The following is a 26,675-nucleotide window of genomic DNA, read 5'->3' as shown; positions in this document are numbered from 1 at the left end:
ACCTCTAACTGTAACCACAAGACCCATGAACTATTTTGGCTTTTGAACTACACCATTTTAAGAAAAAAGGTAGTAACCTCAAATAACACTGTCAATTTCCTCCTTTCACAATACCTGTATGGCACACACAGCATAGAAAATACTAAAAATTCAAACAAAAAAATTTACATTAAGAGATTTAGACTGCAGAATCACAAGCTTCCTGAGAAACCACCACACCGCCAGGCAGCTCATGCAACAGGGACCCTGCCCCCCATGCTCAGTAGGGCCATGCCACCTGCGAGAGAGCTCACTATTTTTCTCTTGTAGGCACCCTGTCTAGAGGCTAGGCAATGCTCAAAGAATCAGGCAACTAGATACTGTTCCTTAAGTTTTTGTGGGTTTTCTGTTTGGTTGTTTTTTTTTTTAAATCTACAACTCAACCAGCAGCCTCTGAACTGATGAGACAATCCAAGCTTTGCTGAATAGGGGAAGAAACTCATCTCCTCAAAGTCCCTTGTAGGGAGAAGCCTCTCAGAATACCGCTCTAACTACATAAATTACACACACACAAAGCTGACATGTTAATGACTACACCTACATTTTCCTAGCACCTTGCAGCATTGCTCCCATTCTACAGATAGCGAGAAAATGAGACTTGTATGAAATCACACATAAACCAGTGAAAAATCAAGTTTAAGGCTAAGGGGAAAAAATATTTTAAACTTTGTACTCATCCTTCTCACAGCACAGCTACAAAGCCTGTTGATACCACCAGTATACATTAAATTCAGTTGCAACTTTGTGTATTGAATATTTTTAAAAATTCAGCACCCACCCAGTTCACAGACAAAGAAACATCCTATGTAATCATCTGTTAAAAATTCGTTTTTAGTGTTGCTCAGCTTTATCATTAAAGAAATCTGCATTACAGCCGTTTCTCCTATCCAGCGCTCACTGCCTAATTTTAAACCAGCTTTCTTTTCTGCTATACTATCACTTTCATTCAAGTTTTAGAAGGAAGAAAGAAGAGATTCTCATTCCTTTCAACGCAGTCCCTTCCTGAGAACTGCCCGTCTCGCAGGCTGAGTGAAGGACAGACTTCATGGAACAAAGTCTGTGATCACATGAATAAAATTTCATAACAGAAATGCAGTTAAAGCCCTGAGGGCAACCAGAAATTAGTAAAGGGCTGAGTTAGAAGTCTTTGACATTGCAAATCGGGGGGGGGGGGGGGGGGGGGGGGGGGAGAAATCAGGTATATATTCAAAACATATTTTAAGATACCAGTAAAAATACTTATGTGCATTTAACATCATCCACCATGTAGAAGCACCTGAACACTCAGCTGCATAGTACTTGTTGCCCTGCAAAACTAACCACATTTCTTCTTAGTTAAAGGATAAGGATGCTACAACTTGCTTCTGTGGACCACTGGGGCCACAATTTAAGCAAAACCAAGTGTGATCCACGTTCTCTTCCCCAACTGAGAGGAGATAAAGCAGGACTTCTCCTTAAAATAGCTCACACCAGAGGCAGGGGAGGACCATGAAATTCCTTGGATGGCTGAAGCGGGCTTCCCGGGGGCTACTTCCTACAGCTGACTTGACAGACAGAACAGCCAGTGCTACGGGGAGGTAGCAGCACACCTTACCAACAGTTGACAAATCGGGATGTGTTTCACCTGGTGTACATTTAACATGACTGCTTCCACACTCCTGACTTTGGGTATAACTAAACACCAAGCTAACCACACAGGAGATTTTTTAAAACTGAATAAATCTATCAACAAATCCACGATGGACTTAGAGAGGATCCAGAACTGAGCCAGGCTTACCTCCATCAATTAGAAAAGGCAGACAGTCCATGTAAGACCAGTGTCTGTACAGTCAGACAAGGCTAAAGCCCTCACGAGTCTCCAGATGCACGGGGGTACCTGCCACACGTGCCACACTCCCTCCCCCAGCCCACTGCTTTAGCAGGCTATCTCAGTGATGAAAAGACAACTGAAATTTAAGAACTAGTAAAAGCAACTGAACAAAAACACATTAGGAAGGAGAAAATGTCACCAACAGCAGTTCCCAGGGAGAAAAAAAAAAGGTCGAGTTGGAGGCCGCCCTCCTTGCCCTGCCCGTGCCCAGGGGGAGCCGCCACCACCGGCAGGGCCGATGCACTACGCGCCCCCAGAGGCGGCAGCCACGGCTGCTGCAGATACCGCATTGCCACGGTTAATACGCACACATGATAAAGTCCACACAGAGGAAAACTTCTAAATATAAAGTGGAAAATTCAAACACAAATGACTGAGTACACCATGCAGGTTTTGGTATAACTGGTAGGAAAAAAACTCAGTTTAGTCTCTAATGAAACCCTTTTACAACCGTAACAGCTAGTCATACTAGCTATTTTGGTAGTTACCTGAATCACTAATTCACTATTTTCATTTACTGCCTTCACATAACAAAATACTGTCCTGCGAGTACTACATGCTAACATGATTATTTACCAAATGAGAGAACTCGTAGTAAAAACGTCTTACGTTGCCCAAAATAAACTCTTCCGCTCAGTATCTTTGGATCATTCGTACAACAAACCCAATAGATTCAATGACTCAATGGATGTAACAAAAAAGCAATTGTAATGACCTATCTTGACTTAAACCTAAAAAACGTGAGGAATTTCCATTATTAAAGACTGAAAAAATACTAACAAAATGTTATTTCCCCGAAATCCCTCATTTGGACCTTTATCCACAACAATCTTAAAACTGGATTTCACGTTTTCTCAAGTGGTAGCTGGTGGTCAGGCAGAATTTTGACACCCAAGATAAATCAAAATACCTCTCCAGTCTTTCTAGACACAGGCACCTGCAGCTGCGAACTCCTAACTGCACAAAACACTCGCCATTGCTGCCAGCACTACAGCAGGAGAGCTCCTGCGCGGTGACGCGCCGCAGGACATGAGAGGAGACACCCCCGGCTACATCCCTGCAATACCATGTCACCGAGCGCACCTCCAGCTGAGCGTGGGCGGTCGATGCTTGAACGTCCAGGAGGTTCCTGCTTCTACCGCGTCGACCCGCTCCCTTTATCAAAGACTACCCTCCCTCCAGCAAAATCAACAGCATGCGCAGCTGAAAGCTGAGCAGGTGGACCACGATTTGAGGAGGAAAATGACAGTTTAGAGAAGCACAGGGGAAGCAGAGGAGCAGGACGAGACTGGAGGTCACCCTTGTGGCCCAGCACCGGTCAGGAAGGGAAACTGGCAGTAGGAGGAGGCAGGCCGAGGGACCTGGTCTAGGAGAGAGCAAACATCCCACCCGGAGAGCCATAAGGATTGTGGTGGACCACCAAATTCTGCAACTTCTGACAGTCACTGGTACTGCTGCCTCATTGCTCGCTTCCCTTAGAAAGATGGGATTTCAAAGCCACAAGAACAACAAAAAAAAGTGAAAATAGCAGGCTCGCTCTCCTTTTTTTGTATGAACAAACTTGAAGAAAAAGAGAGATTTAAGGAAAACAGCAGGAAGGTGGTGTCAGACACTGGCAGAGGCTGGTGCCTGTTGTTTGCACTTCTCTAGAAGAGAAAAACAAGTGAAAGGCTCAGAGAGAACAGCACGTTGCGATTTAGCCAGGGGAACAAATCAGGTCAACTTTCAATCACACGACACGTGGGTTGGGGGGAAATCACTATTAAGGTCATTTACTGGAAATTACTTTGTTGTCACAGCTTCAATATTTCATTCTCAAATTATGATGTATGTTGCAAATATAACAAATAGGGAGAAAAATACAAGAAACATAATATTAATATATAATCTAATACACAACCAGACTCTGCTTTTTTGTGAACTCTACGTTTCTATTCTTCTGTTTAAAAGCAAACAGCAATATAAAAAGCTAAAACTCAAGACAGGGCAAAACTAGCACGATTAATCTAGCAGCCAAATTTTGTATCATCTGCAATACTCATCAGCAGGTTTAATAAAATTACATATTTGAAAAAATGAAACAAGTTTTTAAGAAGTATGTAATAAGAGACAACAGGAATTTAGACCATTTTTACTAAAAAGCAGCTGAAGTTTTTGTGTAAGCTTAGCTTGTTTATGAGACTGCTATGGGGGATGGGGGGTCCTAACAACAACATTAGTATTCCTAATGACTAAACAGACAGCTCATCAAGACTTCATACACACATTTTGTGTATATATGAAAGTGTGTACATGCATGATATATAAAATTGCCTCTTCCTTAATACTAACCACTTGGATGTTCTGGACGTGACAGCATGTATCAAGCAAGGGACTGGGGTGGGGGGAAATCTATGGATGCAGAATACAAAATACCGTCTAACAAGGAAGCAAAGACCATGATATTTGCCTCTCACAGTTTGAATACTGGTGTTACCCCTCTTAGACATTATTAGTATCACAATCATTTAATAATACAATTTAATTAGAAAGAGGTAATATACAATCTGATTATATAAGTAGAGGTAAATTAAATAGGCAATGAACTTCACAAAAAGCAATCACATACTGAGGCAATAACATGCACAGCAAAAAGTGCTTTTTGTATCTCATTTAAAAATTCTAAACCTGTATCTTCAGGAATTACTTCTACTTTTATCCTACGGTAACTTTAAAATATGAAAATCCCACTCCTCATAATGGCCCTTCATAACACTAAACACAAAGGTACTGTAACAAGAATTACTCTACTTTATTCACAGTTAAAGCTTGTAGAAAACTTGCAAGATAGCCTTTTACCATAGTTCAGTACTGCGAATAAAACTACTGAAACTAAAATGCAACACTAATAATCAGAAAGTTTCTAAAACATGTATCAAAGACACAGCAACCACTCCCAAACAACAGCCAGCTCAAGGAATAACTGACTTGCAAAAGAAACAAAAAACAAACAAAAAAACCTAGTGACTAATACCGATAAACCTACTCTTAATAATCTATAATCACCACTACCACAACTAAAACAAAAAAAAATTACTTTATGAAGATAATCACACCACCTAGACCACCACCACTCTTCTCACCACAGTGTAAGTTCTCACCTGGCTGGTGAAGGGAACACACCGCGGGGGCAAAAGAGCTGGGAAAGGGAAGCAGGACACTTTCCTGGATATACCTTTAGCAATAACAAAGGACTTCACTTTGAAAAGTTTCAAAACTTCTGATACATCTTTTAATACAACTTTTAACAGAACTGTTAAAAACAGATCATTACCCATCAAGACTAAAAGAATTTGCCAATAAAGACCTCCAGCATAATACCTGCAAAATGTTTTCCTACCTAAACTAACATAATATTTGTAAAAGATAAAAAAACAAAGCTATTTCAAAGTTACTCTATTTTTCACCATACAAACAACATATTTATCAAGAGAACTGGTTTCATTACAATCTTGTACATGCAAATACGGTTGGTCTTTACAGTGATACCACTTAGAAAAATATAAAGCTTGCTGTAAGTCACCAGTGTCAACCAAAAAAAGTTTGTCCTAACAAATAAATATATTTTAAATTACAATTCTATACATATTCATTTAAAAATACATGTTTCTACTGTTGTTAAGGAGAATATTATTAATAATGTGTGGATTTTATTTTTAAGTGCTTTATAATGAAAATATCAACTTATCAAAGTACACTACTTCTCTCATCCCTTTTACTAGGAATAAGCTGAGAAATACCAAAGACCACAACCTCCCTGAGGACCAAAATAGCTAGAAAGAGGGTATTAGGGCACCAAAAAAAAAAAAAAAAAAAAAAAAAAAAAAGGCATTGGTTGAAGTACAGCTGCAAAATTTAGGACAAAACTGTGGAGCCTATGAGAACGCAGCATTAACTAGAAAAAACAATACCTAACAAATACAGCTATGCAGTGTACAGGCCTGATTAGCCTAAGCCACAGGAGTGAAAAAAAGTACTAGAAATCCTACTTGTAGCATCATCTGTTTGTCTCCATAAAATCAAGACGTCCAAGAGTTCAGTGGTAGAGAAGAGAAATGGGAAACACCTCTGCTGTTAAAGCTGCATGATCCCAAGGGCATCAGAGACCCACCGAGTGAAGATCAGGATCTAAATTATATTCTTTCAGACTTACAAGAATTATAAAAAGCAACTTAAATATTTATTTGTATATTTAACATTGCTTTCCAATTTGTTGCCCTTACGCATATAGTTTAGAGGTTCTATTACTTAACAAAAAATTAAAAATTTGCAATCCACCAGAAGCTACAGCTGCAGGACACAGTGCTTGAAGCTTCTATATGCTTTGAGCTCAAGGTACAGTCATAAAATTAAATATCTAAAAGGTTGTGTGTATGTGACATCATACAATGGATTTTTCTAAAAGCATGGAGATTTCCTGTTATTCCTCAAAAAAAGATATTTTTCTTCTGTTTCTCTTATAGGTATAGCTGTATTAGAAGTCCAAAGAAAGGGAATCCAGTACTTGCCAATCTCCAAGTAATTATTATCGGGCTTCATTTCCTGTAAAAGGCACTCTGGAGTTTCTTACCACCATCCTCATCTCTTAAAATCTGAAGTGCAGAGTGCTTTGTTCTTAAGGATGTTATAAAGAAAGCACCGCAGTCTTTAAGTTTCCACCCACTTAAAACTGTTCAGATATGATCAGGCAAGATACATTGCTTAATGCTCCTGCTGCCACCTCTCAGCAAGTGGAGGCGGTCCCAGGGAATACCAACCTTCTCCATGACGTTCAGTTTCACATAAAAGCTCCAGTAAATTAAGTTTCCCATTCCAAAGTGACCAGACTCCCATCACAGTTATGTAATCATCCAACAACCCCTAGCTGTCCCTCTAAATCCTTGGAGGACACGTGTCGGCCTCAGAGCCTCTCCAGCTAAAGCTAAAAAGGCCTTTTGAGCACAGGGTGGATAATTTTTCTTATTTGCTTATTTTAAAAATACGCTCCAGCGTCAAACGTTTAAGCTAAACTTGGAGCGATAAGAATCTATGGCGAGGTTTAAAGTTTATGATCTATTAAATTCATACAAGGGAAAAATACATTCAAACGATATAAACTTTAATGCTCTGCTGGCAGCCATACCGTCACATCGCTGGAAGCCACCAGCGAGTCGCCCAAATAGGAGCTCTGAAGCACTCGACCGGCTTTCGCCAGCAACCACTTCTGCCATTTTCGTTTGTTCAACCACTTCAACAGTTGGTTCACTCAAACTGCTAAAGAGCAACTGACAACTCAGAAAGCAGGAAAGCCTGGCTTTCTTTTCCAAATGATGAACAAGAGGAATGGTGACTGGATTTGATCTATTAACTCCGAATCTCGCAAGGTGCGGTGACCAGAAATAACTGACTCGTTTCATCAACTACAGACAATTCTACTTAATCTGGTTTAAATGTAAAACACATTTGGATATATTTGTTTCTTCTCATGTATCTAGCACAATTAGGATTCATTTTATTTAGCTAATGAAGTTAGCTAAAAGCTGTCTAAAGCATGGGGAATTATGTTTCTTAAACATTAAGAATCTAAGCTGCATAACTACTTAAATAAATGCATATAGATGCGTACCCTCCTGCCTAGCAAGAGGTATGATCAAATTAGACCAATTAGAATCAACTTTTCTTTAGGAAAAATAATTAAGCACAAATGCAAAATAAAATTAAAAACAATTATTTAATCAGGATTTCCTGCTCACTGATTTAAGTCATGATTAAAATTAGTAATATAATCACTCTGATTTCAGTCAACCCCTCCAGCATGGACCCACCCTCGAAGGCTCGTACAGCCCCAGCCTTCCCCTGTCAATCTTCAGCACACCCAACCTCACTTAAGCCCTTCTGCTCCCCTCTTCTGGGACTAAGTTTGACTGAGGTTGATTAAAGCTTACAAGCATTCATGTTCCCACCAGCTACCACATCCTCCCCAGGGAAAGGCTGGTTGCCAGGATTTTTCTGCTGGCATATCCCAGCGCTCTGCTCAGGAACGAAAGAAAGGAGTAAGACTCCACAAAGAAAAGGTGCTGGGAACTAAGCAGACCCTTAGTTTCTATCCCAAACAGAGCATCTCAATACGAATGGAGTCAAGATGAAGGGAAATGTAGGATCCAAAATACCTTCTGATGCTCACTAACCCTTCTCTACTGCTACCAAACTCGATCCTCAAGTACGGAACATGAAGTGCAGTACTCATCCCTTGCTATCTTGAGCAACCATTAGAAGTTTTCCTCTTGCAAGCCCACCTGAGAAACTGGATTATATTATGGTGGCCAGCTTCTGTTTAACTGCTCTCCAGCGATCACAACTGGAGCACCGGCATTCTCAACAGAAACCCTGACCACTCTTCTTCCTCTACTCACCTTCACCTCCACTCAGAGCAACTTGCCAAACCAAATTTCCCTTTTCCTCTTTTACAGCTGAAATACATCAAACCACACAGAAAGAAGTTCATAAAGTTCATAAGGACAAAGCTTTTCTTCCCGCTCCTTGTGTGCTTTTATGTTTTAGGGGAGCTACAGTTCAGGAAATACTCTACTGCATAAACACAATTTACTAACTTCAACATTTTCTTCTGTAAAAAAACTCAGCATGGGGGCAAGAAGTTTAGTACAGGAGTAATCTGGATTGGGAGCAAGTACTACTTCAAAACACATCTTCATATCAAGAACACAGAAAGCACAAAGGATTACTTAAGCCTGTCATATTTCTATAATCTCCATTCTTCAGGTAGCAAAATTCTATAGACCTAACTGTGACTGTGATGCACATATGTACAGTAGTCTTTCCCAGGAGTCCCAACAGTATTTGGCAATCATTTAAGATTACCAGGCTCTAAGAAAATCCAAAGAAATGTCAAGACTAATTGCAGACCAGAGTTATTGCTAATACGCAAGTTTACTTCAGCTTGCTGAAGAAAAAAAATTTACTTGCTGAAAGAAAAAGCAAACAAGAAAAAAAATGTATGGGGAAAAACAAATGAGAGAAATAACAAGCTTTTTATTTGAATGGCGATAATAATAAATAAATACAGCCTGTCCTTAAAGATATTGATTCTCTCTCCATTTAAAATTGAATAGGTTAATGGCAAATTCCATTCTAGGCAAGTTAAAACAGAATTAAAACAAAACAATCACCCAACTACTAGTTTGCTCTATTCTCTGCAGCACTTGCCTTTCAGAAAATCAGATTCAAACAAGGGCCCATATTAAAAAAAAAAAAAAAAAAAAGGTCATATTTTCCCGTTTCTCATTTGGGTACACCATGAAGTCTCATATGAATTTGGCATAAGCATCAGCTCACTATGAGAAACACATCTGCAACAAAACCAGCAATATCACAAGCTAGAATCTGTGCATATCAGTGGAACAACATAAAGCCTTACACAACACCTGCTCATGCTACAGCCAGCCTAAATAATCTTTTATGATTGCTGTGCTCATCCTAACTAAAAATATATCATCATCTTTAAACGCTAAGTGCTCCCATTCTTCTCTGCTCCCACATAAACTGGCCAAATCCATAAAATTCTCAATCTACAGTCCAATGATAAAAAAACAACAAACTTACTGAGAACTTACTGGTTAAGCAAATAAAGCAGCTGAGGTTTTAGACTACAAGCAAGCAACAGAAAAAAACAACCCTGGAAGTTTTAATAAGATCAGGTAGCTTTCATGTTCATGGACTAATATACTTTATGTAGCATATGTGACACAACCTGGTATCTAGAAACATTTTCTAGACTGTAAACTTAAGGAGGAAATAAACTGTACCTTCATGCTCAGATGGACAACTACCATCACATTTTAGGTAAAAATAAATACAAATAATATACATTTATCAAATTAAAAAAAAAAAAGGTCACCAACAAAATTTGCTACACCTACAACATTAGTTCTTCAAAGAGTATCAAATACATGTCATGAGTTTCTTTACCATTTTGTCATCATATGTTAATTTGGGCTCAAATCGGAAAACTGAAATTCACATTCCTGTCATGGTAATTCAAAAATTGTATTTGGCATTCTATTTTGCTTTTCGCAAAGTGTTCAAAGCCAACAGCATACACAAAAAACAACTTGCAAAGCATCATGCTTGACTACCAGACACTGTGGCACTGCCCCCAAACTCAAAAGAGAAGCTGTTCCAAGACAGTCATATGTATCTTCCCAAATCTCTCTGTCTCTCTGCCTTGTCAGCAATGGCCTGAACATCCCCCATTTACAAAACAGCACCTTCCAGCTATGCGCTTTGGTCTTTTTAGTTACACGGATAAAACAGTCAAAAGTCAAGAAACTTCAAACATGAAGTTGCATGACTGCAATTATGTGAGCTGTGGCACAAGATTTAGCCACACAATCACATACTGTATGTAAAATAATACTGCCTAACAGTCCTCCTAAAGTTCTGATAGCATCTACTGCAGGGCTCTTGAATAAGTGACCACATATCCCACACATAAGTTATTGGCGTATAAAACAACTGACAGAACTACAGACATTTACAAACTATACCGAAATGCAAACAAGAGACAGTTCTGGTACAATAAAAGTGTACAGATGCAATTGTATTCAAGTCCACCCTAGTCCTTTCATTTTAAAACCTTAAAACATAAATTGAAATCTATACAGCTAAGCCATGATGCCCCGTAAGTAAAGATACAGAAGATAACATCCAATGAAAAATGTTGCTGCAATGTGGTAGTGCATTTCAAAAAAGATTAATTATTTTCTTTAATTTCACCTGTATTTCCCAAGTAGTCCCTTTTTGATACTGACAAGGCATTGCATGTTTTTAAAAAAATAACTTTGTGCAACAGTTATATATGCCAGAGCTTTTCTTTTTGCTTTCTCCATATTAGAGCTTCAGAGAATATTTTTAGGACTTCCTAAATCAGGGTGCTGAGGTTTCTGCTCTTAAGAAATCAGAGCCTTTAAAAGCCCATAGGAGAGATATGCCTCATGCCAAACTTCCACAGTGAATCACAGGTAAGGTCGGATAAACCACAGCAGACGTGGTGCACTCAGTGAAGGCCTGCATCCGAAAGCAACGTGGGCATAACTGTCACAGAAGCCAATCAACGGGATTTGAATCCAGAAACGAGAAGGCAAGGCCAGGCCAGGCCAGGCCACAAGCTCAGCCCAAGTGGCGAATGCACTGTATCTGGAAATATTACCCACTCAAAACCATCACAGGCATTAGCAGCGATGCAGCTCTGATCCAGTATAGGCCGGGAGCCTCGTGCACCGCTCCAAAGCTCACAACCTCCATTAACATCACAAGGTATCACAAGTTCAGAATCGATGAGAGCACAAACTCCTATAAATACACTGAAAATATTGTACGCTTATTAGTTTGATCTGACATCATTCTTTCACATATATAAGCCAATATCTATAAACATACTGACACATTTGTATTTCAGGGCCTACTGCTTTCAGCCCCATACTTCATTGTAAAATGTACATACATAAAGTAAGGTGTGCTGATAACATCCCACGAGCATGAATGCAAAATATAAACCCAATCATGGCTGGCAGCTTATGCTGATTTTCAAACAGAACTACCTAGTGAGGACGCACAATTATCATGACCCAGGAACACCGTGCAAATACAGTACATTACAGTACCAAGCAAACACCAGGGTTTTGATGACTCTGTAACCCCTGAATCTGTATTAGAGGATGTAAATTATAGTACCCAGAAAAATCCAACAGCATGAGTCGTAAGAAAGAAAAAAGTAAAAGCATCATCATCATCACGTTAAAAATTAATTTCACAAAAATGTTTTCCCTTGTCTAAATAGAGGTACTCAAGGAACACCATTTTTCTTTAAAATAAATAAATATATAAGTTGTGCTGCAATAATCATGTCAGGCTTGTATGCCAGGTATCTGAAATACATCCAAAACTACCTCACGTATACACTCTGTGAATATTATATGCATGCATATTCATAACAAGTGTTGCAACACTGAAGAAACCTACTCTTGATAAACTTAAACTACATATTTGGCCGGTGGTTGTTGTTTTTCTGAGAGCTTCAGTTTCCCAGAGAAGACGAGCACAAAATGCCTGCCACTTTACTCAGCATCCTTAACATATACCACAATTCCTTTCCAGGTATTTTCTAGAGCATTTCATGTCAATCTACCTGCAGGAGCGTGTGCAAAAGTGACAGAGTGATACAAGTCTGACAACTACTGGTGTGGAAAAATGGAGAAACACAGACTGCATTACACGTTTTCAGGATGTCGAATCCCTGTTACCAAGTCCTTACATTGCTTATCAACCACAAAAAAAAAAAAAAAAAAAAAAAAAAAAAGGCAAGCAAGCAAGCAGCTACAGGAAGACCTGAAAAACAGACTCCCTGTTTTCACTATTATTTCTATTTTAAGTTAGCAAGTTTCCTGCTTGGGTGATGACGTTTTGCAGACGCTACAAGAAACGCTACATGGTATTCATTAAACTGGGGCAAATCAAGTACAATTATACAACTGCTCAGTATGCAAGTATCTGTGTATAAAAGTTCTCCTCCGCCACTAACCAGCGTTCAGCAGGTAGTTATTTTAGCTAAAAACACCGAGCAATTCACTAGCTGTATAACTGCTACATCTTGTGGCAATACATTTCAATGCAAGGAGGAAAACCAGACAATACCCGAAAGGGAACAGCGAAGAGACTTGTTTGCTCATAACCTTCATACAGATATTCCCTGCAAACACCCACAACACCCTGCTGTCGCTGTCGGTGTAACACAAGAGGGGAGGAGCAGGGGAGGGAGGAGAAAAATATTATCATCTAAGGCGTGATGGAGGACAGGAGAAAGTTGCAGTCATTCCGTGGTGGCCGTAAGGCGCCCTGTCACTTCGGGCCGTAAAACCGGCCGCCCCCGAGGGCGCCTTCCCCACGGGGACGAACCCTCCGGTGTCGGCCCCTCTCTCCTCCCCACCTCCATGATGCCAAAAGTGCCCGACTCCCTCCATCCAGCAACAACGGCCGCATCCTCCGGCGCAGCACTTTTACTTTGCCGCTGGCGGAGGAGAACCGATTTCGGGGAGGACGCGGCGAGCGGCCGCCCGAGGAGAGCCGCCGCGGGAGGAGACGCGAGCGGCGGCGGCGGGCGGACGGCCCGGGAGCGGAGGGAGCGCGGCCGATCCCCCCCCCCCCCCCCGCGGCCCGGCGGCAGGGGGGAACAAGGAGGCGCAGCCGCGCTGACGAGCGGCGGCGGGAGGCGCGGGCGGCGGGAGGCGCGGGCGGGGGCGGCGGGGCCCCCCTCGCGCAGCGCCCGAGGCTCCCCTCGCCGCCACCGGGCCCAGCGCTGACCCCGCACCGCCGCCACCGCCGGGGGCACCAGCCTCTCCCTCCGCCGCTCCCCGCCAGCCCGGGACCGGCCTCCGGCGGCGGCTGCCGGGCCCCTCCCCGAGGGCCGGGCCCCCCGCGCAGCCCCGCGGCGCGCTGGTTACCTTCCTTGGGCGGCTTGCCTGGCGGCGCGCCGTGGAGCTGGGAGGCCGCCGCCGCGGAGCAGCCCTGCAGGCTCGGTGGGGACGTGGAGAGCCGGGACCAAGATGGCGGCCCCTCCAAACTTCCACTGCTACTTTGGACACTCATCAAGCTACTTTCCTGGAGCCCGGCAGCCGCCGGGGGCGGCGGGGGAGGCGGCGCGGCGGGGGGACACCCAGCGCCGCGCTCATGGCCGGGGGGCCGGCCCGACACCGGCGCGGGGAGGCCGCCGGCGGGGAGCAGGCTCCGGAGGCAGGCGGGGCGCGGGAGAGACGGGGCGCGGGGCCAGCGCAACCTGCCCGCACCTCTGCACTGCGTCGCCGCGGCCGCCGCCGCCGCCGAGCAGCCGCCTGTGTCTGAGGCTAACCTTCCCCGCCGCCGCCGCCGCTGCCGCCGGGGAGGGGAGGGGAGGGCGCAGGCGGGGAGGGGTCATGCGCAAACACGATCGCGAGCCGAGCGAGCGCCGCGCTCCGCCGGCGCCGAGTCGAGCCCAGCCGCGCCGTAGCCGCTCACGGGCGGCGGGCGGGGAGCGGCGCCTCCCGCGCACGCACCTGCCCCGCGGCCCCGCCGCCCGGCGCGGCCTGAGCACGCCGGCCGGCTCCTGCCTCCATGGCCGCTCCCGGCCCCTGCCCTAGGCCGGCCCGCAGCCGCTCGCCGGCTGACATCCCTCCCCCACCCCCCGCACGCCCGTCCCGCAGCGGGGACCTCCCTTCCCGCCCCCGCGCGCACCTTCCGCGCCGCCAGCAGCGCTCCGCCGGCCGCCGCGGCGGGGCTGGAGGTGGCTCCCCCGAGGCCGCGGCGCTTGCCTCCCTCCAGGTCTCTTGGGCGGCCCGGTCCGCCCGTGCCGGGGCTCCCGCGCCTTCCCCCGCGGCCCGCCACCATGGTGGCGGGGCGCGGGGGAAGGCGCAGCGGCCGGCGTGGGAGCGGAGCCCGTACGCGCCGCTGCCGGGGCCGCGCCACTCGGCACCACCCCGCCGTGGGACCGCGCGGGGCGAGTCCAGCCCGCCGCTGCGGTAAGTACGGGCAGTAACAGCGGGGCTGAGTGGGGCACTCCGGCACGGTTCCGGCGAACGTTGTTTTTGCAGCTTTTCCTCCAGAGGCTGACAGGGGTGTGCCGGATTTCAGGGGTTTTTCTTTTCCCGAACAGGACGGTGTGGCGGTAGAGACTCGGGGGGACTGGAGAGAAGCTGTTGTCCTGAGGGAGAAGGTGTTGCTCGCCTGTAACCTGCCTTGCTGCAAAGCAGCAGCTCCCGCCAGATGAGCTGAAATTCGGGAAGGAGCCATGTGCCAGGCCCCACCACCTCTCACCTGCCTCACCCAACAGGCTGAGGCTCCCACCTGGGCACCAACCCTGACTTGTGCATCTTTCAAAACGTACCTCTCCACCTTGAGTTAGACTGAAGTGCAGACATAGCGGAATTTTAATGCAATTTTCAGTTTTTCCTTCCTTAAAACTAACACAGTCTTCAGTGAGAATGTGACATACATGACAAAGTCAGTTCTGGAACAAAGCCTTTTAATTTATGAGTGCAACTTGGGTATGACCATGACTTTGATTACTTAAAAAAAATCATGGTTTGCAGATATATTGCATTCTGCATCTATAAAGAAGTATATTCATCAGCCAGGCATGGTGCTTATTTTGTGGTTGCTGTGTGAGACATCCTGGCCATCTACTAACCTACTTTCCCCTCTACTTGAGAATGGCAGGAATAGATTACTAATGTTGGGTTGCAGATCTGTGCACAACACAGATATTACCAATTCTGTCTCTTCCTTTTAAAGTGATATCTGTCAAATTATCTAAGATCTTCACCTCCCACAAGTATACGGCATAGCTGCAAGTTTCTTAGCCATTCGGTATTAACTGGAAGTAAAAATTAGTATGTTTACTTGCTAAATAACTCTGTTCTAGCACGTTCAGTAACAGCTATACATTTTTTTGACAGAGAGAAGTGATCTGATACTTCAACCAAGACTTACTTGTTTTTAAGGACTTGATCCTAGAGAACACTTCTCAGGCTTTACCAAAGCAAATTACACTAGGAAATTGCTAGTACTTAGCCATGAAGTAAAACAGTGCTCGTTCACTCTGACTGCATTATTAATATTTAGCAGCTGGCATAGAAACTTCTTGCAAGGTTAAAACCAAAACATACTCATAATCCCACAACCCATACGATAGCATAAGAGAATGTGCACCTCATTTCCTGATGAGTATATCCTGGCAGCATGCTGCTTTTAAAATTTGCCAAGAAAGAAGCAATAAGTTAAAGAAATTCAGTCTGTTTATACTCATTTGCATCCACTTAATACAAACCCCTGCTACTTTTACAAAAACATACATAAAAAAGCATTCTTTCTGCCACTTTTGCTTACAAACTGTTGCCTACAAGTCATTCCACTGATATGGCTGGGACTCCTTGTTTAAATAAAGCATCAGTCGCTTTGACTAGGGGAACAGGATATGAAGAAGAAGATCCCGTTCATTACTTCTTCTATCAGACATGCAGTTTAAATATTATAAAAACGCTGAGATCTCTTTTAAACTGTCATAAATTAACACTATGAAAAATAATCAGATCTTTGCAATATCTTGTCATGTGTTAGAAGGCACCTCACTGAGGGACCAGGAGTGGGCATGTACTGCAGGACTCCCCACCAGAGCACTCATTAAATGCAGCACCTGCTGCTTGGCAGAAATGGCTACCTGCTGCAAAATACAGGTTGGGGTCTACTTTTCATAATACAGTAGAGCTATGTCTTTTGTTTTTGTGAGCTGTTGATGTAGATTGAAAGCAGAGTGTGAATTATATAGATCATCTCCAGATGACACAATCTGTATAACTTTAAAAATACATGGAGCTGGTATATTTCCCTTCTGTAGTTCATAGAAAACCTACTTTCTTAATGTGTTAGAGCTGACACTGATTTTAAGGTATCCCTTTATTTGTAAAGCCACATTGCTTCAGTGTTACCAGTAATAGTATCACGGCAGGAGACAAGAAATTTCCAAACATATTCCAAAAGACTTCCCTTATTACATAGCATCATAAATGTACATAATGCTTTTCCTTGAATGCCCTGCCTTCATTTTGCAATAAAACTTTATGGTCCAGTGGCCAGATGGATAACCCCTCTCACAGTGGTGAGCAGTCAGTTCAGTGTCACCCACCCAAAATGTTAAAAACTAAATCCAGCTCAAATAGTACTGAATAAGTATTAGTCATTCTTTTTAAAAAAATATAATAAATATTAGATCTTTTTCTTTGCCTTCTAGTTTTCAGGAGCAGAATAGTCTGTTATCAAGGTCTCCTATGTAAACACTGCATATCATCAACATCAGGCATAATTTGAGGTAGTAGATATGGGGAAATCCACTTTCAGTGGGATTGCACTGGATAATAATGAAGAAGGTGCCACATACCTACCTACAAGGGAGAGCTTGACTCCAGGCAAAGCCCAAGAAAGCTCACTTAGTTTTGCTAACTGCTAAGGAAGAGGACCTCAAAATTCAGATCAGAATAGAGAGGAGTGAAATGCCTATGTGCTATTTTTCTCATGAGAATGTGTCAAATGGAAGTTGGCAAGGTTAATCACAGTAGTAACCCTCAAATCAAGGACACCTGAAGAACAGAAAAGCATCATGAAATTTCATTATTCCAAAGATGATAAAGCAAAGCAACAAATCCTGAAAAACATTAAAATTGAGAGCTTTCAACTTTGCCACTGGAATTGTTTGTGCAAGAGACTTTTATCACAGTAAGTTCACAATCTACCCCTAAATCTTTAGAAAAGTAAGAGAAGTTAACTGGCAGATAGCGAAGGAAAGGGCTTAAAGAAAAGAATTGATGGGCTGCATAGTGAAAATAAGGAAGATTACAGCAGGAGCAAGTTTCTGGAGACATCTGCATTGCATCTATAAAGATAACTACACTCAGGTCAAATGTCAATTTCAAAACTTTTACATACATCCTTTACAGAACAAAGAGACATCATTTCAAACATTACATGTGGTAAAATAGAGTTTATCCCAGATATTCTTGAGGAAGAATATGCTATGATTGTGGGACCAATTACAGAGAGATTATAGTTTCTTCCCTATTCTGAGACCTTCACCTTCACTGCTCACAGGCACCAAATACATTTTGGTGCCCTCATGAAAAATATGTACTCTATTAACATCAAATAATACATGTTCTTAATAACTGGCTATGTCTTATCTCTCTTTTTCCCACCAAAATCAATTTGATATTCACCGGCTTAGGTTTCATGGAAGCAGCAGATACTGCAATACCTGGAAGTAGTGACTGATCAGGTCAGGTAACCAATTATATGAATAACATATGTTTACATATAGGTTCTAAATAAGACCATTTTTTAATTATGTCAATAATTAGAAGGAAGGCCTCAAATTCACAGGACAATTGGAAGAAGTAGAAGAGGAGCTTGATTTAGTAGGCTTGTACTTCTAGGAATGAAAGTCAAGAGTTTCCAGAATTACGATAAATGAAAACATCCCTGGAAAAGTGTTAAACTATATGCTTCCAAACTTAAATCAGTCTCTATCAGCTAGAGATCAGGAAAATGTCAGGAATCAGAGATCATTAGATCTTTACTTCGGATGCTTTTGTTATCTATTTACTTCACCTGCTTCTTCTGATTAAGAGTTCTAAAATAGACCCAACAAGGGTATTACGTCTCTTTTTAACTTTTCATATATTTAATCAGAAATATTTAATATGTAGCCTTCTTCCGTCTTCTTGGACTTGGAGCAAGTTACCTTCTTCGACAGACAGTAGAGCAACCCAGCCTTGTTTCTATCCATTTCTCAAATAAGCAATTCTCTTCTGTAGGCAATATTCAAGTCCTTTGATTTAGCCCATCAATTATTTGCAATGCCAGTGAAACTGAGGTTTTGTTTGTTAAGAAGGCTTCAAATTCTTTGTTAGTTCCCTGTCATCCTAGCACTTTGGATAATAGACCTGTAGCGGTATTTTCTTAAAGCATAAGCTATTACAGTATGCCACACTGTATATTTGCCAGTATATTTGCCAATAGGTATGAATTTTATACACAGATACATGTATACACACATGTACACATGCACTCACCTACCCCATATATAGAAGGACACAGACACACCCTGTAACTATGCCAACACCAGCAGCCAATCTGATTTAACTATCACAGTAGAAAACTATTCTTGTAACTAAATAGACATACTGGTACAGCAGCTTGAGTAGAAAATGCCTAAATTATTTCATCACCAAAATGATGTATTTATGACATTTGTAGGTTAGATGGAATGTAGTATGCTGGGAAAACATAACTTGGGAGAAGAAAATATTGTTCTCTGTCTTGGCGAATGCTGGAAGTTTGCGGCTCAAACACTCTGTCCTTCCTTCTCTTGACACAGCTGAGCACATGTATGGACCCTCCCTGTATCAGACCAATGTGCTCCTGGCCAGTCTGGGCTGGAATGACGACTAGAATCTTCCAGTCTGTCTCCTGTAGCTCAGAAGATTCAAAATGCAGTTTTGGCACCAGTACAAGGTAAAATGCCAAGTGACTGTGACAGCAAATACATTGGTGTGATAGAACACCATCTCAGATTGTAACAGCTTCTGCACCTGATTCTCACATAGCATTTCTATTTATGAGCAAACAGGAATGTTGCAATTGTACTAACATTAATTTTCAAGTTTAGTTAAAGTTTTCTAAAACTGATTTAGATTAATAATATTTTTATAGGAAAAAGTTATTTAGATCTTGATTAAATCAATTTTGAGGCTCACTGAATTAGAGCTGTCTCCCTGAGCCATATACTGCACTACATGCTTTATAATTTTTTTAATATAGCACTTGTAGCAACTCTGAGTTGCAAGGTAACAAAAACATACATAAATAATATACTAGCAAAAATATCTTCCCTAAATATACCAGCATATCAAGATGCAGAGAAGCCAAAATGAAAAAAATGGTACCACATTAAGCCTACATTCGAGAAATAAGACACAAACACCATGTAAGCACAGATCTATTTTTATCATCCATGTAATTGTCATAAACTGCATTTATCATACCTTTGATATCATTACCATCAGTCAGATCCAGTGATCCACCTCTGCTATGATTATTTGTACTCCACATCTCTAATAAGCCTGCAAACAGGTTCCCTTCAAACCAAACACAAAAATTAAATGGTGGGGTTTTTTTACCATAGAAATGTCCTCTTGACTGCAGTCTCCCTGCTCTAGCTACTAAGATTATTAGCTACATTCCAGTCAGAATCAAGGACAGCTTTACAATCCCTTCTTGTGTATGTCATTTTAATAAAAAACAATCTGGTTTTAAATGTTCCCTGGTGAAGAAATGAAAAACACCATCCTGATGGATGCTACATTCACTTTCTTTTTCCCCACCTGTTTTCATTTTATTCTATTGCTTTTCTTCCCGTGTCCCTTGCGATCTACTTGTCTGCTATTCCCTGCAATTTTTTCCTACACTCGGACTAGTCCTTTTATAACGCTGCTCTCAGGTAAACAGGCCCCTCTTATCTGTGAGGCTTCCTCTCCATCTTTTTTTAAGCTCATGCTTTTCCACACATCTTTCATATTTCTGTCTCACTCTTTACACCTTATATCTTCTTTCCTGAAGTATCTGTCTTGCCTGGAGCTTATTTTGTTGCCTTTGATTTTAAGCCATTAGAGACGGACAGTGTTTGCAGAGCGCCATGTCTGTATGTGGTTTCTAATAGCAATGGGGCATGTCTTGATGCTTTTTTCAGGCAAAAGTCATACCAGTTTAGGGTTGTTGGGTTTTTTTGTCATTGTTGAATAAGGCCTTCAAGTTTTGGCCAAATAGCATCAACAATAAGCCTGACAGATGATGAAATATTAGACATCAAAATGTCAGTATTATAACTTACAGGTTCCCCACCTCTGTTCCCTTCCAGCTCCAGGTGAGCTGGTCTGCTGCCTAACTCCGCAATGCCCCCAGTTCTGGGAATAGGGGAGCTGCTTTGCTCCATCTGATCTGACACCCACCTAGTCCAGTGTCCTATCCCTGGTTCTGTCCAGACACCTTGTATTCCTCCAAGAAAAAGATAACAGCCCCATACTCAGCAGATTTGGCACCACACCCCCACACACACCCCGACACCCCCCCCCCCCAAAAAAAGGTTCTGGAAAATAGCCATACAGGAGACAAGCTGCCCAGCACATTCCTGAAGGGTACTGAGAACAACTACTTGTGATTTCAGACAGTTGAGGACATAAGAAAGGAAAGACTGTTTTGCATATTATTTAGGTTATCAGTTAATACTTCCTGATTAAGACAAAGGTGGAAGGTACACATATAAAACTGATCACAAAACAATAAAATTAATGATGCCAAAGAAAGCAGAAAGAGTGGCAGAAAGAGAATGGGCTTCCAAAAGCAGATTTTAGTTGGCTTAGGGAATGAATGGGTGGGTAGATCTTTTGGAAGAAATTCAGAAGGAAATGGGAGCATAGGAGAGCCGACAGTTACTGAAAGAATTGTATTAAAGGCACAACAGCAGACTTCCCTGATGCAAAGAAAGCACTGAAAGAGAGCAGCAAGGCTTCATCAGGAGCTATTTGATTAACTAAAAACCAAGAAGGAATCACACAAAAAAGTGGAAACAAGAACAGATGACTAAAAATTAGTTTAGAAGAATAGCACGCTCACACGGGGAACAAATTGGGAAGGCTAAGAGGCAAAATGAGTTAAACTAGGAAGGGACCTAAAGGCCAATAAAAGGTTACACACACACACACACACACACAAAAGCAAATAATGTGACGTGGAGAAGACTAAAATATTCAATGCTCTTTTTTGCCTAATGTGTCTATAAAAATCTTAGCATCAGATATGCAAAGCAATTAATTTTAACAAAGGTCCAAGAAGCATAGACCAGAAAAGGGAGGGAATGGGTTAAGTGATATTAAGACATGCCAGTTTCCGATCCTGCTGACTTAAAAGTGTAGTTCAGAAAGCAGTGGATAAAGCCTGCCTCCCTGTAGCCTTGTGTCTCCTGTTTGGATTAGCCCAGAGTGAAAGCTCTGACTGAAATTTATGGCTGGAATATTCATAACGTTCTTCTGTGAGTTTTCCAATGCCTGATATCGTGGTTTCATTTACACTGAATTCCTTGTTGCCATGGAGGACTCTACTTACCCGCTCATTTTCACAAAAACTGTAGAAATGTGGTACCTTTGAGACCACGACTACTCAGTCCAGTTTGGTTGGAAAGTGAGCAACAAGTTCAAAAGGCATGGTGTGGTCTGACTGGTCATACAGTGTGATCATATAAACTGTGTTTCCATAGGAAAATGTGCTAAAAATTTCCCTGGAGCACTTAAAAAGATAAAATAATCTGCATGATGATTCTGGGGGTTTTTTTTTGCGGTTTGGGGTTTTTTTTTGAGAATTTGTGGAGTACAAGGGAGGTTCTAGCAGACTAGAAAGGATGAAAATACTGCCTGTCTTAGGAATTAGAGTTCAATTGACCTAACTTTCATAAATACTTCATCCACCTCTGAGGGGTACTATCATAGGTTATTAGGCAGTTAGTGTACAGGCATGAAGATAACAATATGATAGAAAACAATTAAGCAATAAGATGTTAAAATGTAACCTTATGATCATTATTGTGTCAAACCTCTCTAATTTCCTTCTTAGAAAGGGCAACAGGCCTATTGAATAAGGAAGCAGTAAATGTGATATCCGCACTTTAACAAAGCTTTTAGTTGGGTCCTCTCTAATTTTGCCTGCAATACAAAAAATGGTATAGATGAAATCACATAACAGTTGACACACAAGTAGTTAAATATTTCTCCCAAACAGTATTTATCAAGTTTCCTGACAAAGCAGGATGGCACTGCAGTAACATCCTTCAGGGATTTCTCATCCATCCTATTCTATTCAATTTTTCATTGAACAGCTTGGATAATAGAACAGGGAGTAAACTTGTAAAATTTGCAAAAAATCTGGAAGGGGGTTGCAAACACATAGGAAAACAGATCAGAATTCAAACTATCTAGATAACATGAGAAACAGTATAACTGCAGCAAGCTCATATTATATAGAGAGAAACTAAGTACGACTCATGACAAAAATAAAACAGTATATCAATATAATATGATGACACTTTAACAAGGCAAAAGGATTGCAGAAAAGGATAGCAAGGTTCGAGTGGATTTCAAACGAAATATGAGTCAACAACATGATGATGTTGCAGAAAGGCATTTCTCATTCCAGGATGTATTAGGAAGTGTGCAGTATGTGAGATACAGGACCTAATTATTTTGCAATCTTCAGTGCCACTGAGGCCTCAGCTGGAGCATTCTGTGCAATTTTGGGCAATGCACTCCAAGAACAATTTCAACAATTTGGATGGAGTTGAAATGAAATCAACAAGAATGATAAGTTATTTTGAAAATATGACTTACAGGGAAAGGTTGAAGGAATGGGGCTTGGCTTCCTCAGAAAAAGACAACTGGGGAGAAAATGCATATTTTAAAAGGCAGCATACAGAGAGCCATGATCAACCGTTCTTTGTACCCACCTGAATTATAACAAGTCATTGCTTAATTTGCAGCAAAGAAGAGTAGACTAGATGACAAAAAAAAAAAAAAACCAACAAAAAAATCCTTTCAACTTAAAGTCTAGATTAAATGGAATAGGTTTATGGAGGTTGTTGAATCCCCTTCATTTGTGGTTTTTAACAGCAGCCTACACAAACATCTGTCAAGGATGACCTAGTTACCCATTTCCTGCCTCAGAACAGGGATGGACTGGATGACCTTTTAAGGTCTTTTTCTGTCCGTCTCCTTTTTTTTTCCCTGTAATGACTTCAGTACTGGAGAACCTGTTTCCTTTAACTTGGCTGCTATAGGTTAGGCAGTGTAACTGTTGTAGGCAGCCAAGGCCTTAGTAAAATAAAACAAACCTCCATGTAAAATAAGAAATAATTTGGAAAATGAAAAAATAAAGAACACTAACTTCAGCAATTTTTAATCAAACAAACAAAAAGAAACAGATAAATAAACGCCAGATTTTTATAATGACAAATGTTATTAACATTTTTTTAGCCAGCTTGCACATACCTATCTTTGCAAAAGCTTCATTCAATACTCACTGTATTCTGTTAATAACGATGATAGAGTTGACTGTCATATTGAGTGATATGATCAACCACATGGCAAAAATCATAGCGCTGTGTTAAATTTAACTAAAAAAATATTATTTTTTATTAATTACATTATTTCTTAAAATACAGTTCTATTGTCCAAAACATCCATTTTATAACCATTAAGAAGTCAAATTGAGATTTTTAATTCTTTTAAAATAACCAGGGTAGTAAAAGGTATTTTGATTTTAATTCTTAATTTTAATCTGGGTTTATTTAAAGAGAAAAAATATCTATGATTTTCAACAAGAAACAAAAGTGATATATGAAATACAGAAAAACAACTCACAGAAAAACTGTGAATGAAGCTCTGTCAGCACCTCAGGGTTATGATGGTATCATAAACCACACGAGAGCTTTTCTCCTGTGCTTAAGATGCTGTCATCAGAAACCTTCTGTGTTTATCCACAGTAGCCTTAGGTATCACTGTTACCAGTACTTAGATAATATCAAGCTATGCACATGCACAGAGGCATGAAGTGTCAAGCTATAGTTACAGCTGATCTGAGCTACTGCAATCCCTTTTAAAGAAACAAAAGCATCATGTGCGTTGAAGTCTTCATGAATACTATTAAACTTATACATTATTTCTAAGAGTTAATTTTAAAAAATACATATTTATTTTTCCATTTTTCATAACTACGAAGAAGGCCTCTTCCAATTATCCATGCATGAAAAAAATTCTGTTCCAGAATAACATTTTAAAATATTTATTTAAAATTACTTTCCTAGAACTCTAAAATGGTTATGTAAACTACAAGCTTGGTCTGAAAACAAAACATACATAGCATAAGAGGGTTTTCATGTGTTCCAACCAACCAATCAAGAAAAGAATCCAATTCCTACTACTGGCCTGCAGTGGCATAAAAGGAAACAAGTTGGTAAACCACAGACATCTCGTTCAAAACATGGGGTGGGTGGCCAAAGGCCATAACGTGTTCTATATTACCAAGATGCCCATCAAAAAATCTGATCAACCTTTCCAAAATAGCGTGAATTATTAGAACTACACTAAATGGTAATTTATCCAAGATCAATGTAATTCTTATGTTTGGCTCTCCCATTTCTGTAGACAGACGTGTTTAATTCTGTGTGTGTTTCCCAGATGCTGCTAGGTGACAAGGACCTTAGAAGGAATTTACTGAAGTAGCAAGACAAGAAAGCAAAAATCCCATGACCAATGACTCCCTTTTCATTTTCTGGATTAGATTTTTTGATTGTCCTGCATGCCAAAATGTAGGCCTTTCTCCCCTTTCCCAGCCTTGTTTAAAGCACACAGAAGAGATATGAACTATATAATGTAAGAATTAGTGTAACTGTTTGGGAAATATTGAGAAGAAAGTACAACGGTTGTGCCTGTAAAAGTAAGTTCTTATGCATGCAAAAACCCAAATGTATACAACCAGCTGTGCAGTTTCTACCTACAAAGTGAAAGTTTGAGCCTATAAATACATGGTTTTGTGGGTGCAATGTATGTAGAATTGCTTCTTTTTAAACTATGTCAAATTGAAATTGAATTTTAGGCCTTCCCATCTTTCCACCCCTCTGGTATAATACTGCATATAGAATGAATGGCATCATAAGGGAATTTGTTTGTATCTCATCTCTTTTTTTCACCAAATTGTATTCCCAGACTGTTCCCAGCAGCTGTTCATCTAATTCATCAGCAAGAACCATAGAATATATTCAACAAGATTATAGTGCTTTCATTCGGCGCCTTTGGAGAAGCAGAGGAAAAGTAGAGAAGTAGGAGAGGTAAGAATGCAATACATGAGTGTATAGGAAAACAAAAAATTCCCAGAGTCCTGCAACTCAGTTAGACCTTAGTTATAGGCAAAACCTCACAAACTGCCCTTTGATGTGTTAATTGAAATCTAGCTTTCCACATGGTCCCATTTTCTTCTCAACACAAGGGACACTAGCTGCTCTTGAGAAAGAAAAAAATTAAATGCCTGTCATATAGTTTTTCCTTGCTTACTTCAAGAACAAAGGGTTAAGACAGGCATTGAAAAAGCATCCAGGAGATTAGATAAACAAATAAAAATGCTTATGTGTGTGTATATGTGCATATGATGATAAGACAATTCCTAGACATCTTTCCCTCTCCCCTTGCTGCAACACAGACAAAAGATGGCGTCAAGCCTGTTAGGCCTCCTCCCTTTCTCTTCTGCGGCAGCTTTCAGTAGGCACAACGCTTACTACTACCACAACAAACAGGGATTTTGTAGTTCAAGTGAATCACATCTTCTGGGGTGTAATCAATGGCTAAATCAAAACCAAAAAGGTCATAAGTTACGAACTCAAACTGCAAACCAACCCAAAAAGTAACAGCAGATACTAAAACATGCCACAGGATGCAGAGATGACATTGACTCTTACCTGCACCTAATCAAAGAAGCTCGAAGATCAAACCAGACACATTCATCTCGTGCTTGTAATTTGCTCTATGGCAGTCCAGCAGTGTTTCATAGAAGTATTAACAATCAGAAAAACTACAGATGAAAAAGAATTCTGCATGTCCTTCAGTCAATGCAGGATTTTTAATTTTGTATTTTTCACTCCTTGGTTCAGTATCAAGCACTGGTGGTTTTTAGTGGTGGATCTGCAGCGCAGTAGCTCTCAGTACACTGGAGTATTCTTCATTATGGTCTGGCAATGTTAGCTTTGCTGATTTTTCTAGAAGGCAGAAGAGAGGTTTGTGCTGCACTCTCTCATTAGTTTCCTAATTCTCCAATAAATATTAAGAGGGTTGGATTCATCATTCTTGCCAATTTTAGTAGGAAGCAGTTACTGTCCACTAATAATAAATATTTATATTTGCAGAGTTGTTTTCTCTGTTATGTTACATCTTGACCCATAGCTGTTCTTTTCACAAACAATCCATATTTGTTGCATATTTGTAAAAGTCAGTATCAGTATGCAGATACTGTAGCGTATTTTGAGGATGTCCTGTTGCTGTCTGGATAGATGTGCAATTTA

At 41.1% G+C, this 26,675-nt stretch overlaps 1 protein-coding gene across 1 annotated transcript in view; it reads right to left on the bottom strand.

Moving 5' to 3' along the window:
* Positions 1–13,627, bottom strand: part of TLK1 (tousled like kinase 1) — a 72,021-nt gene extending 58,394 nt beyond the window's left edge. Inside the window, exon 1 of the mRNA XM_050900015.1 lies at positions 13,444–13,627. Coding sequence (XP_050755972.1) covers positions 13,444–13,588 — 145 coding nt within the window. The 5' untranslated portion in view covers positions 13,589–13,627. The remainder of the gene's footprint in view (positions 1–13,443) is intronic.
* Positions 13,628–26,675: the final 13,048 nt, after the last annotated feature.

Source organism: Gymnogyps californianus, chromosome 7 (genome assembly GCF_018139145.2).
Source record: "Gymnogyps californianus isolate 813 chromosome 7, ASM1813914v2, whole genome shotgun sequence".
NCBI classification, from domain to species: Eukaryota; Metazoa; Chordata; class Aves; order Accipitriformes; family Cathartidae; genus Gymnogyps; species Gymnogyps californianus.
Note: the sequence above shows the minus strand (reverse complement) of the source record. Positions and strands in the feature narration are given on the sequence as shown.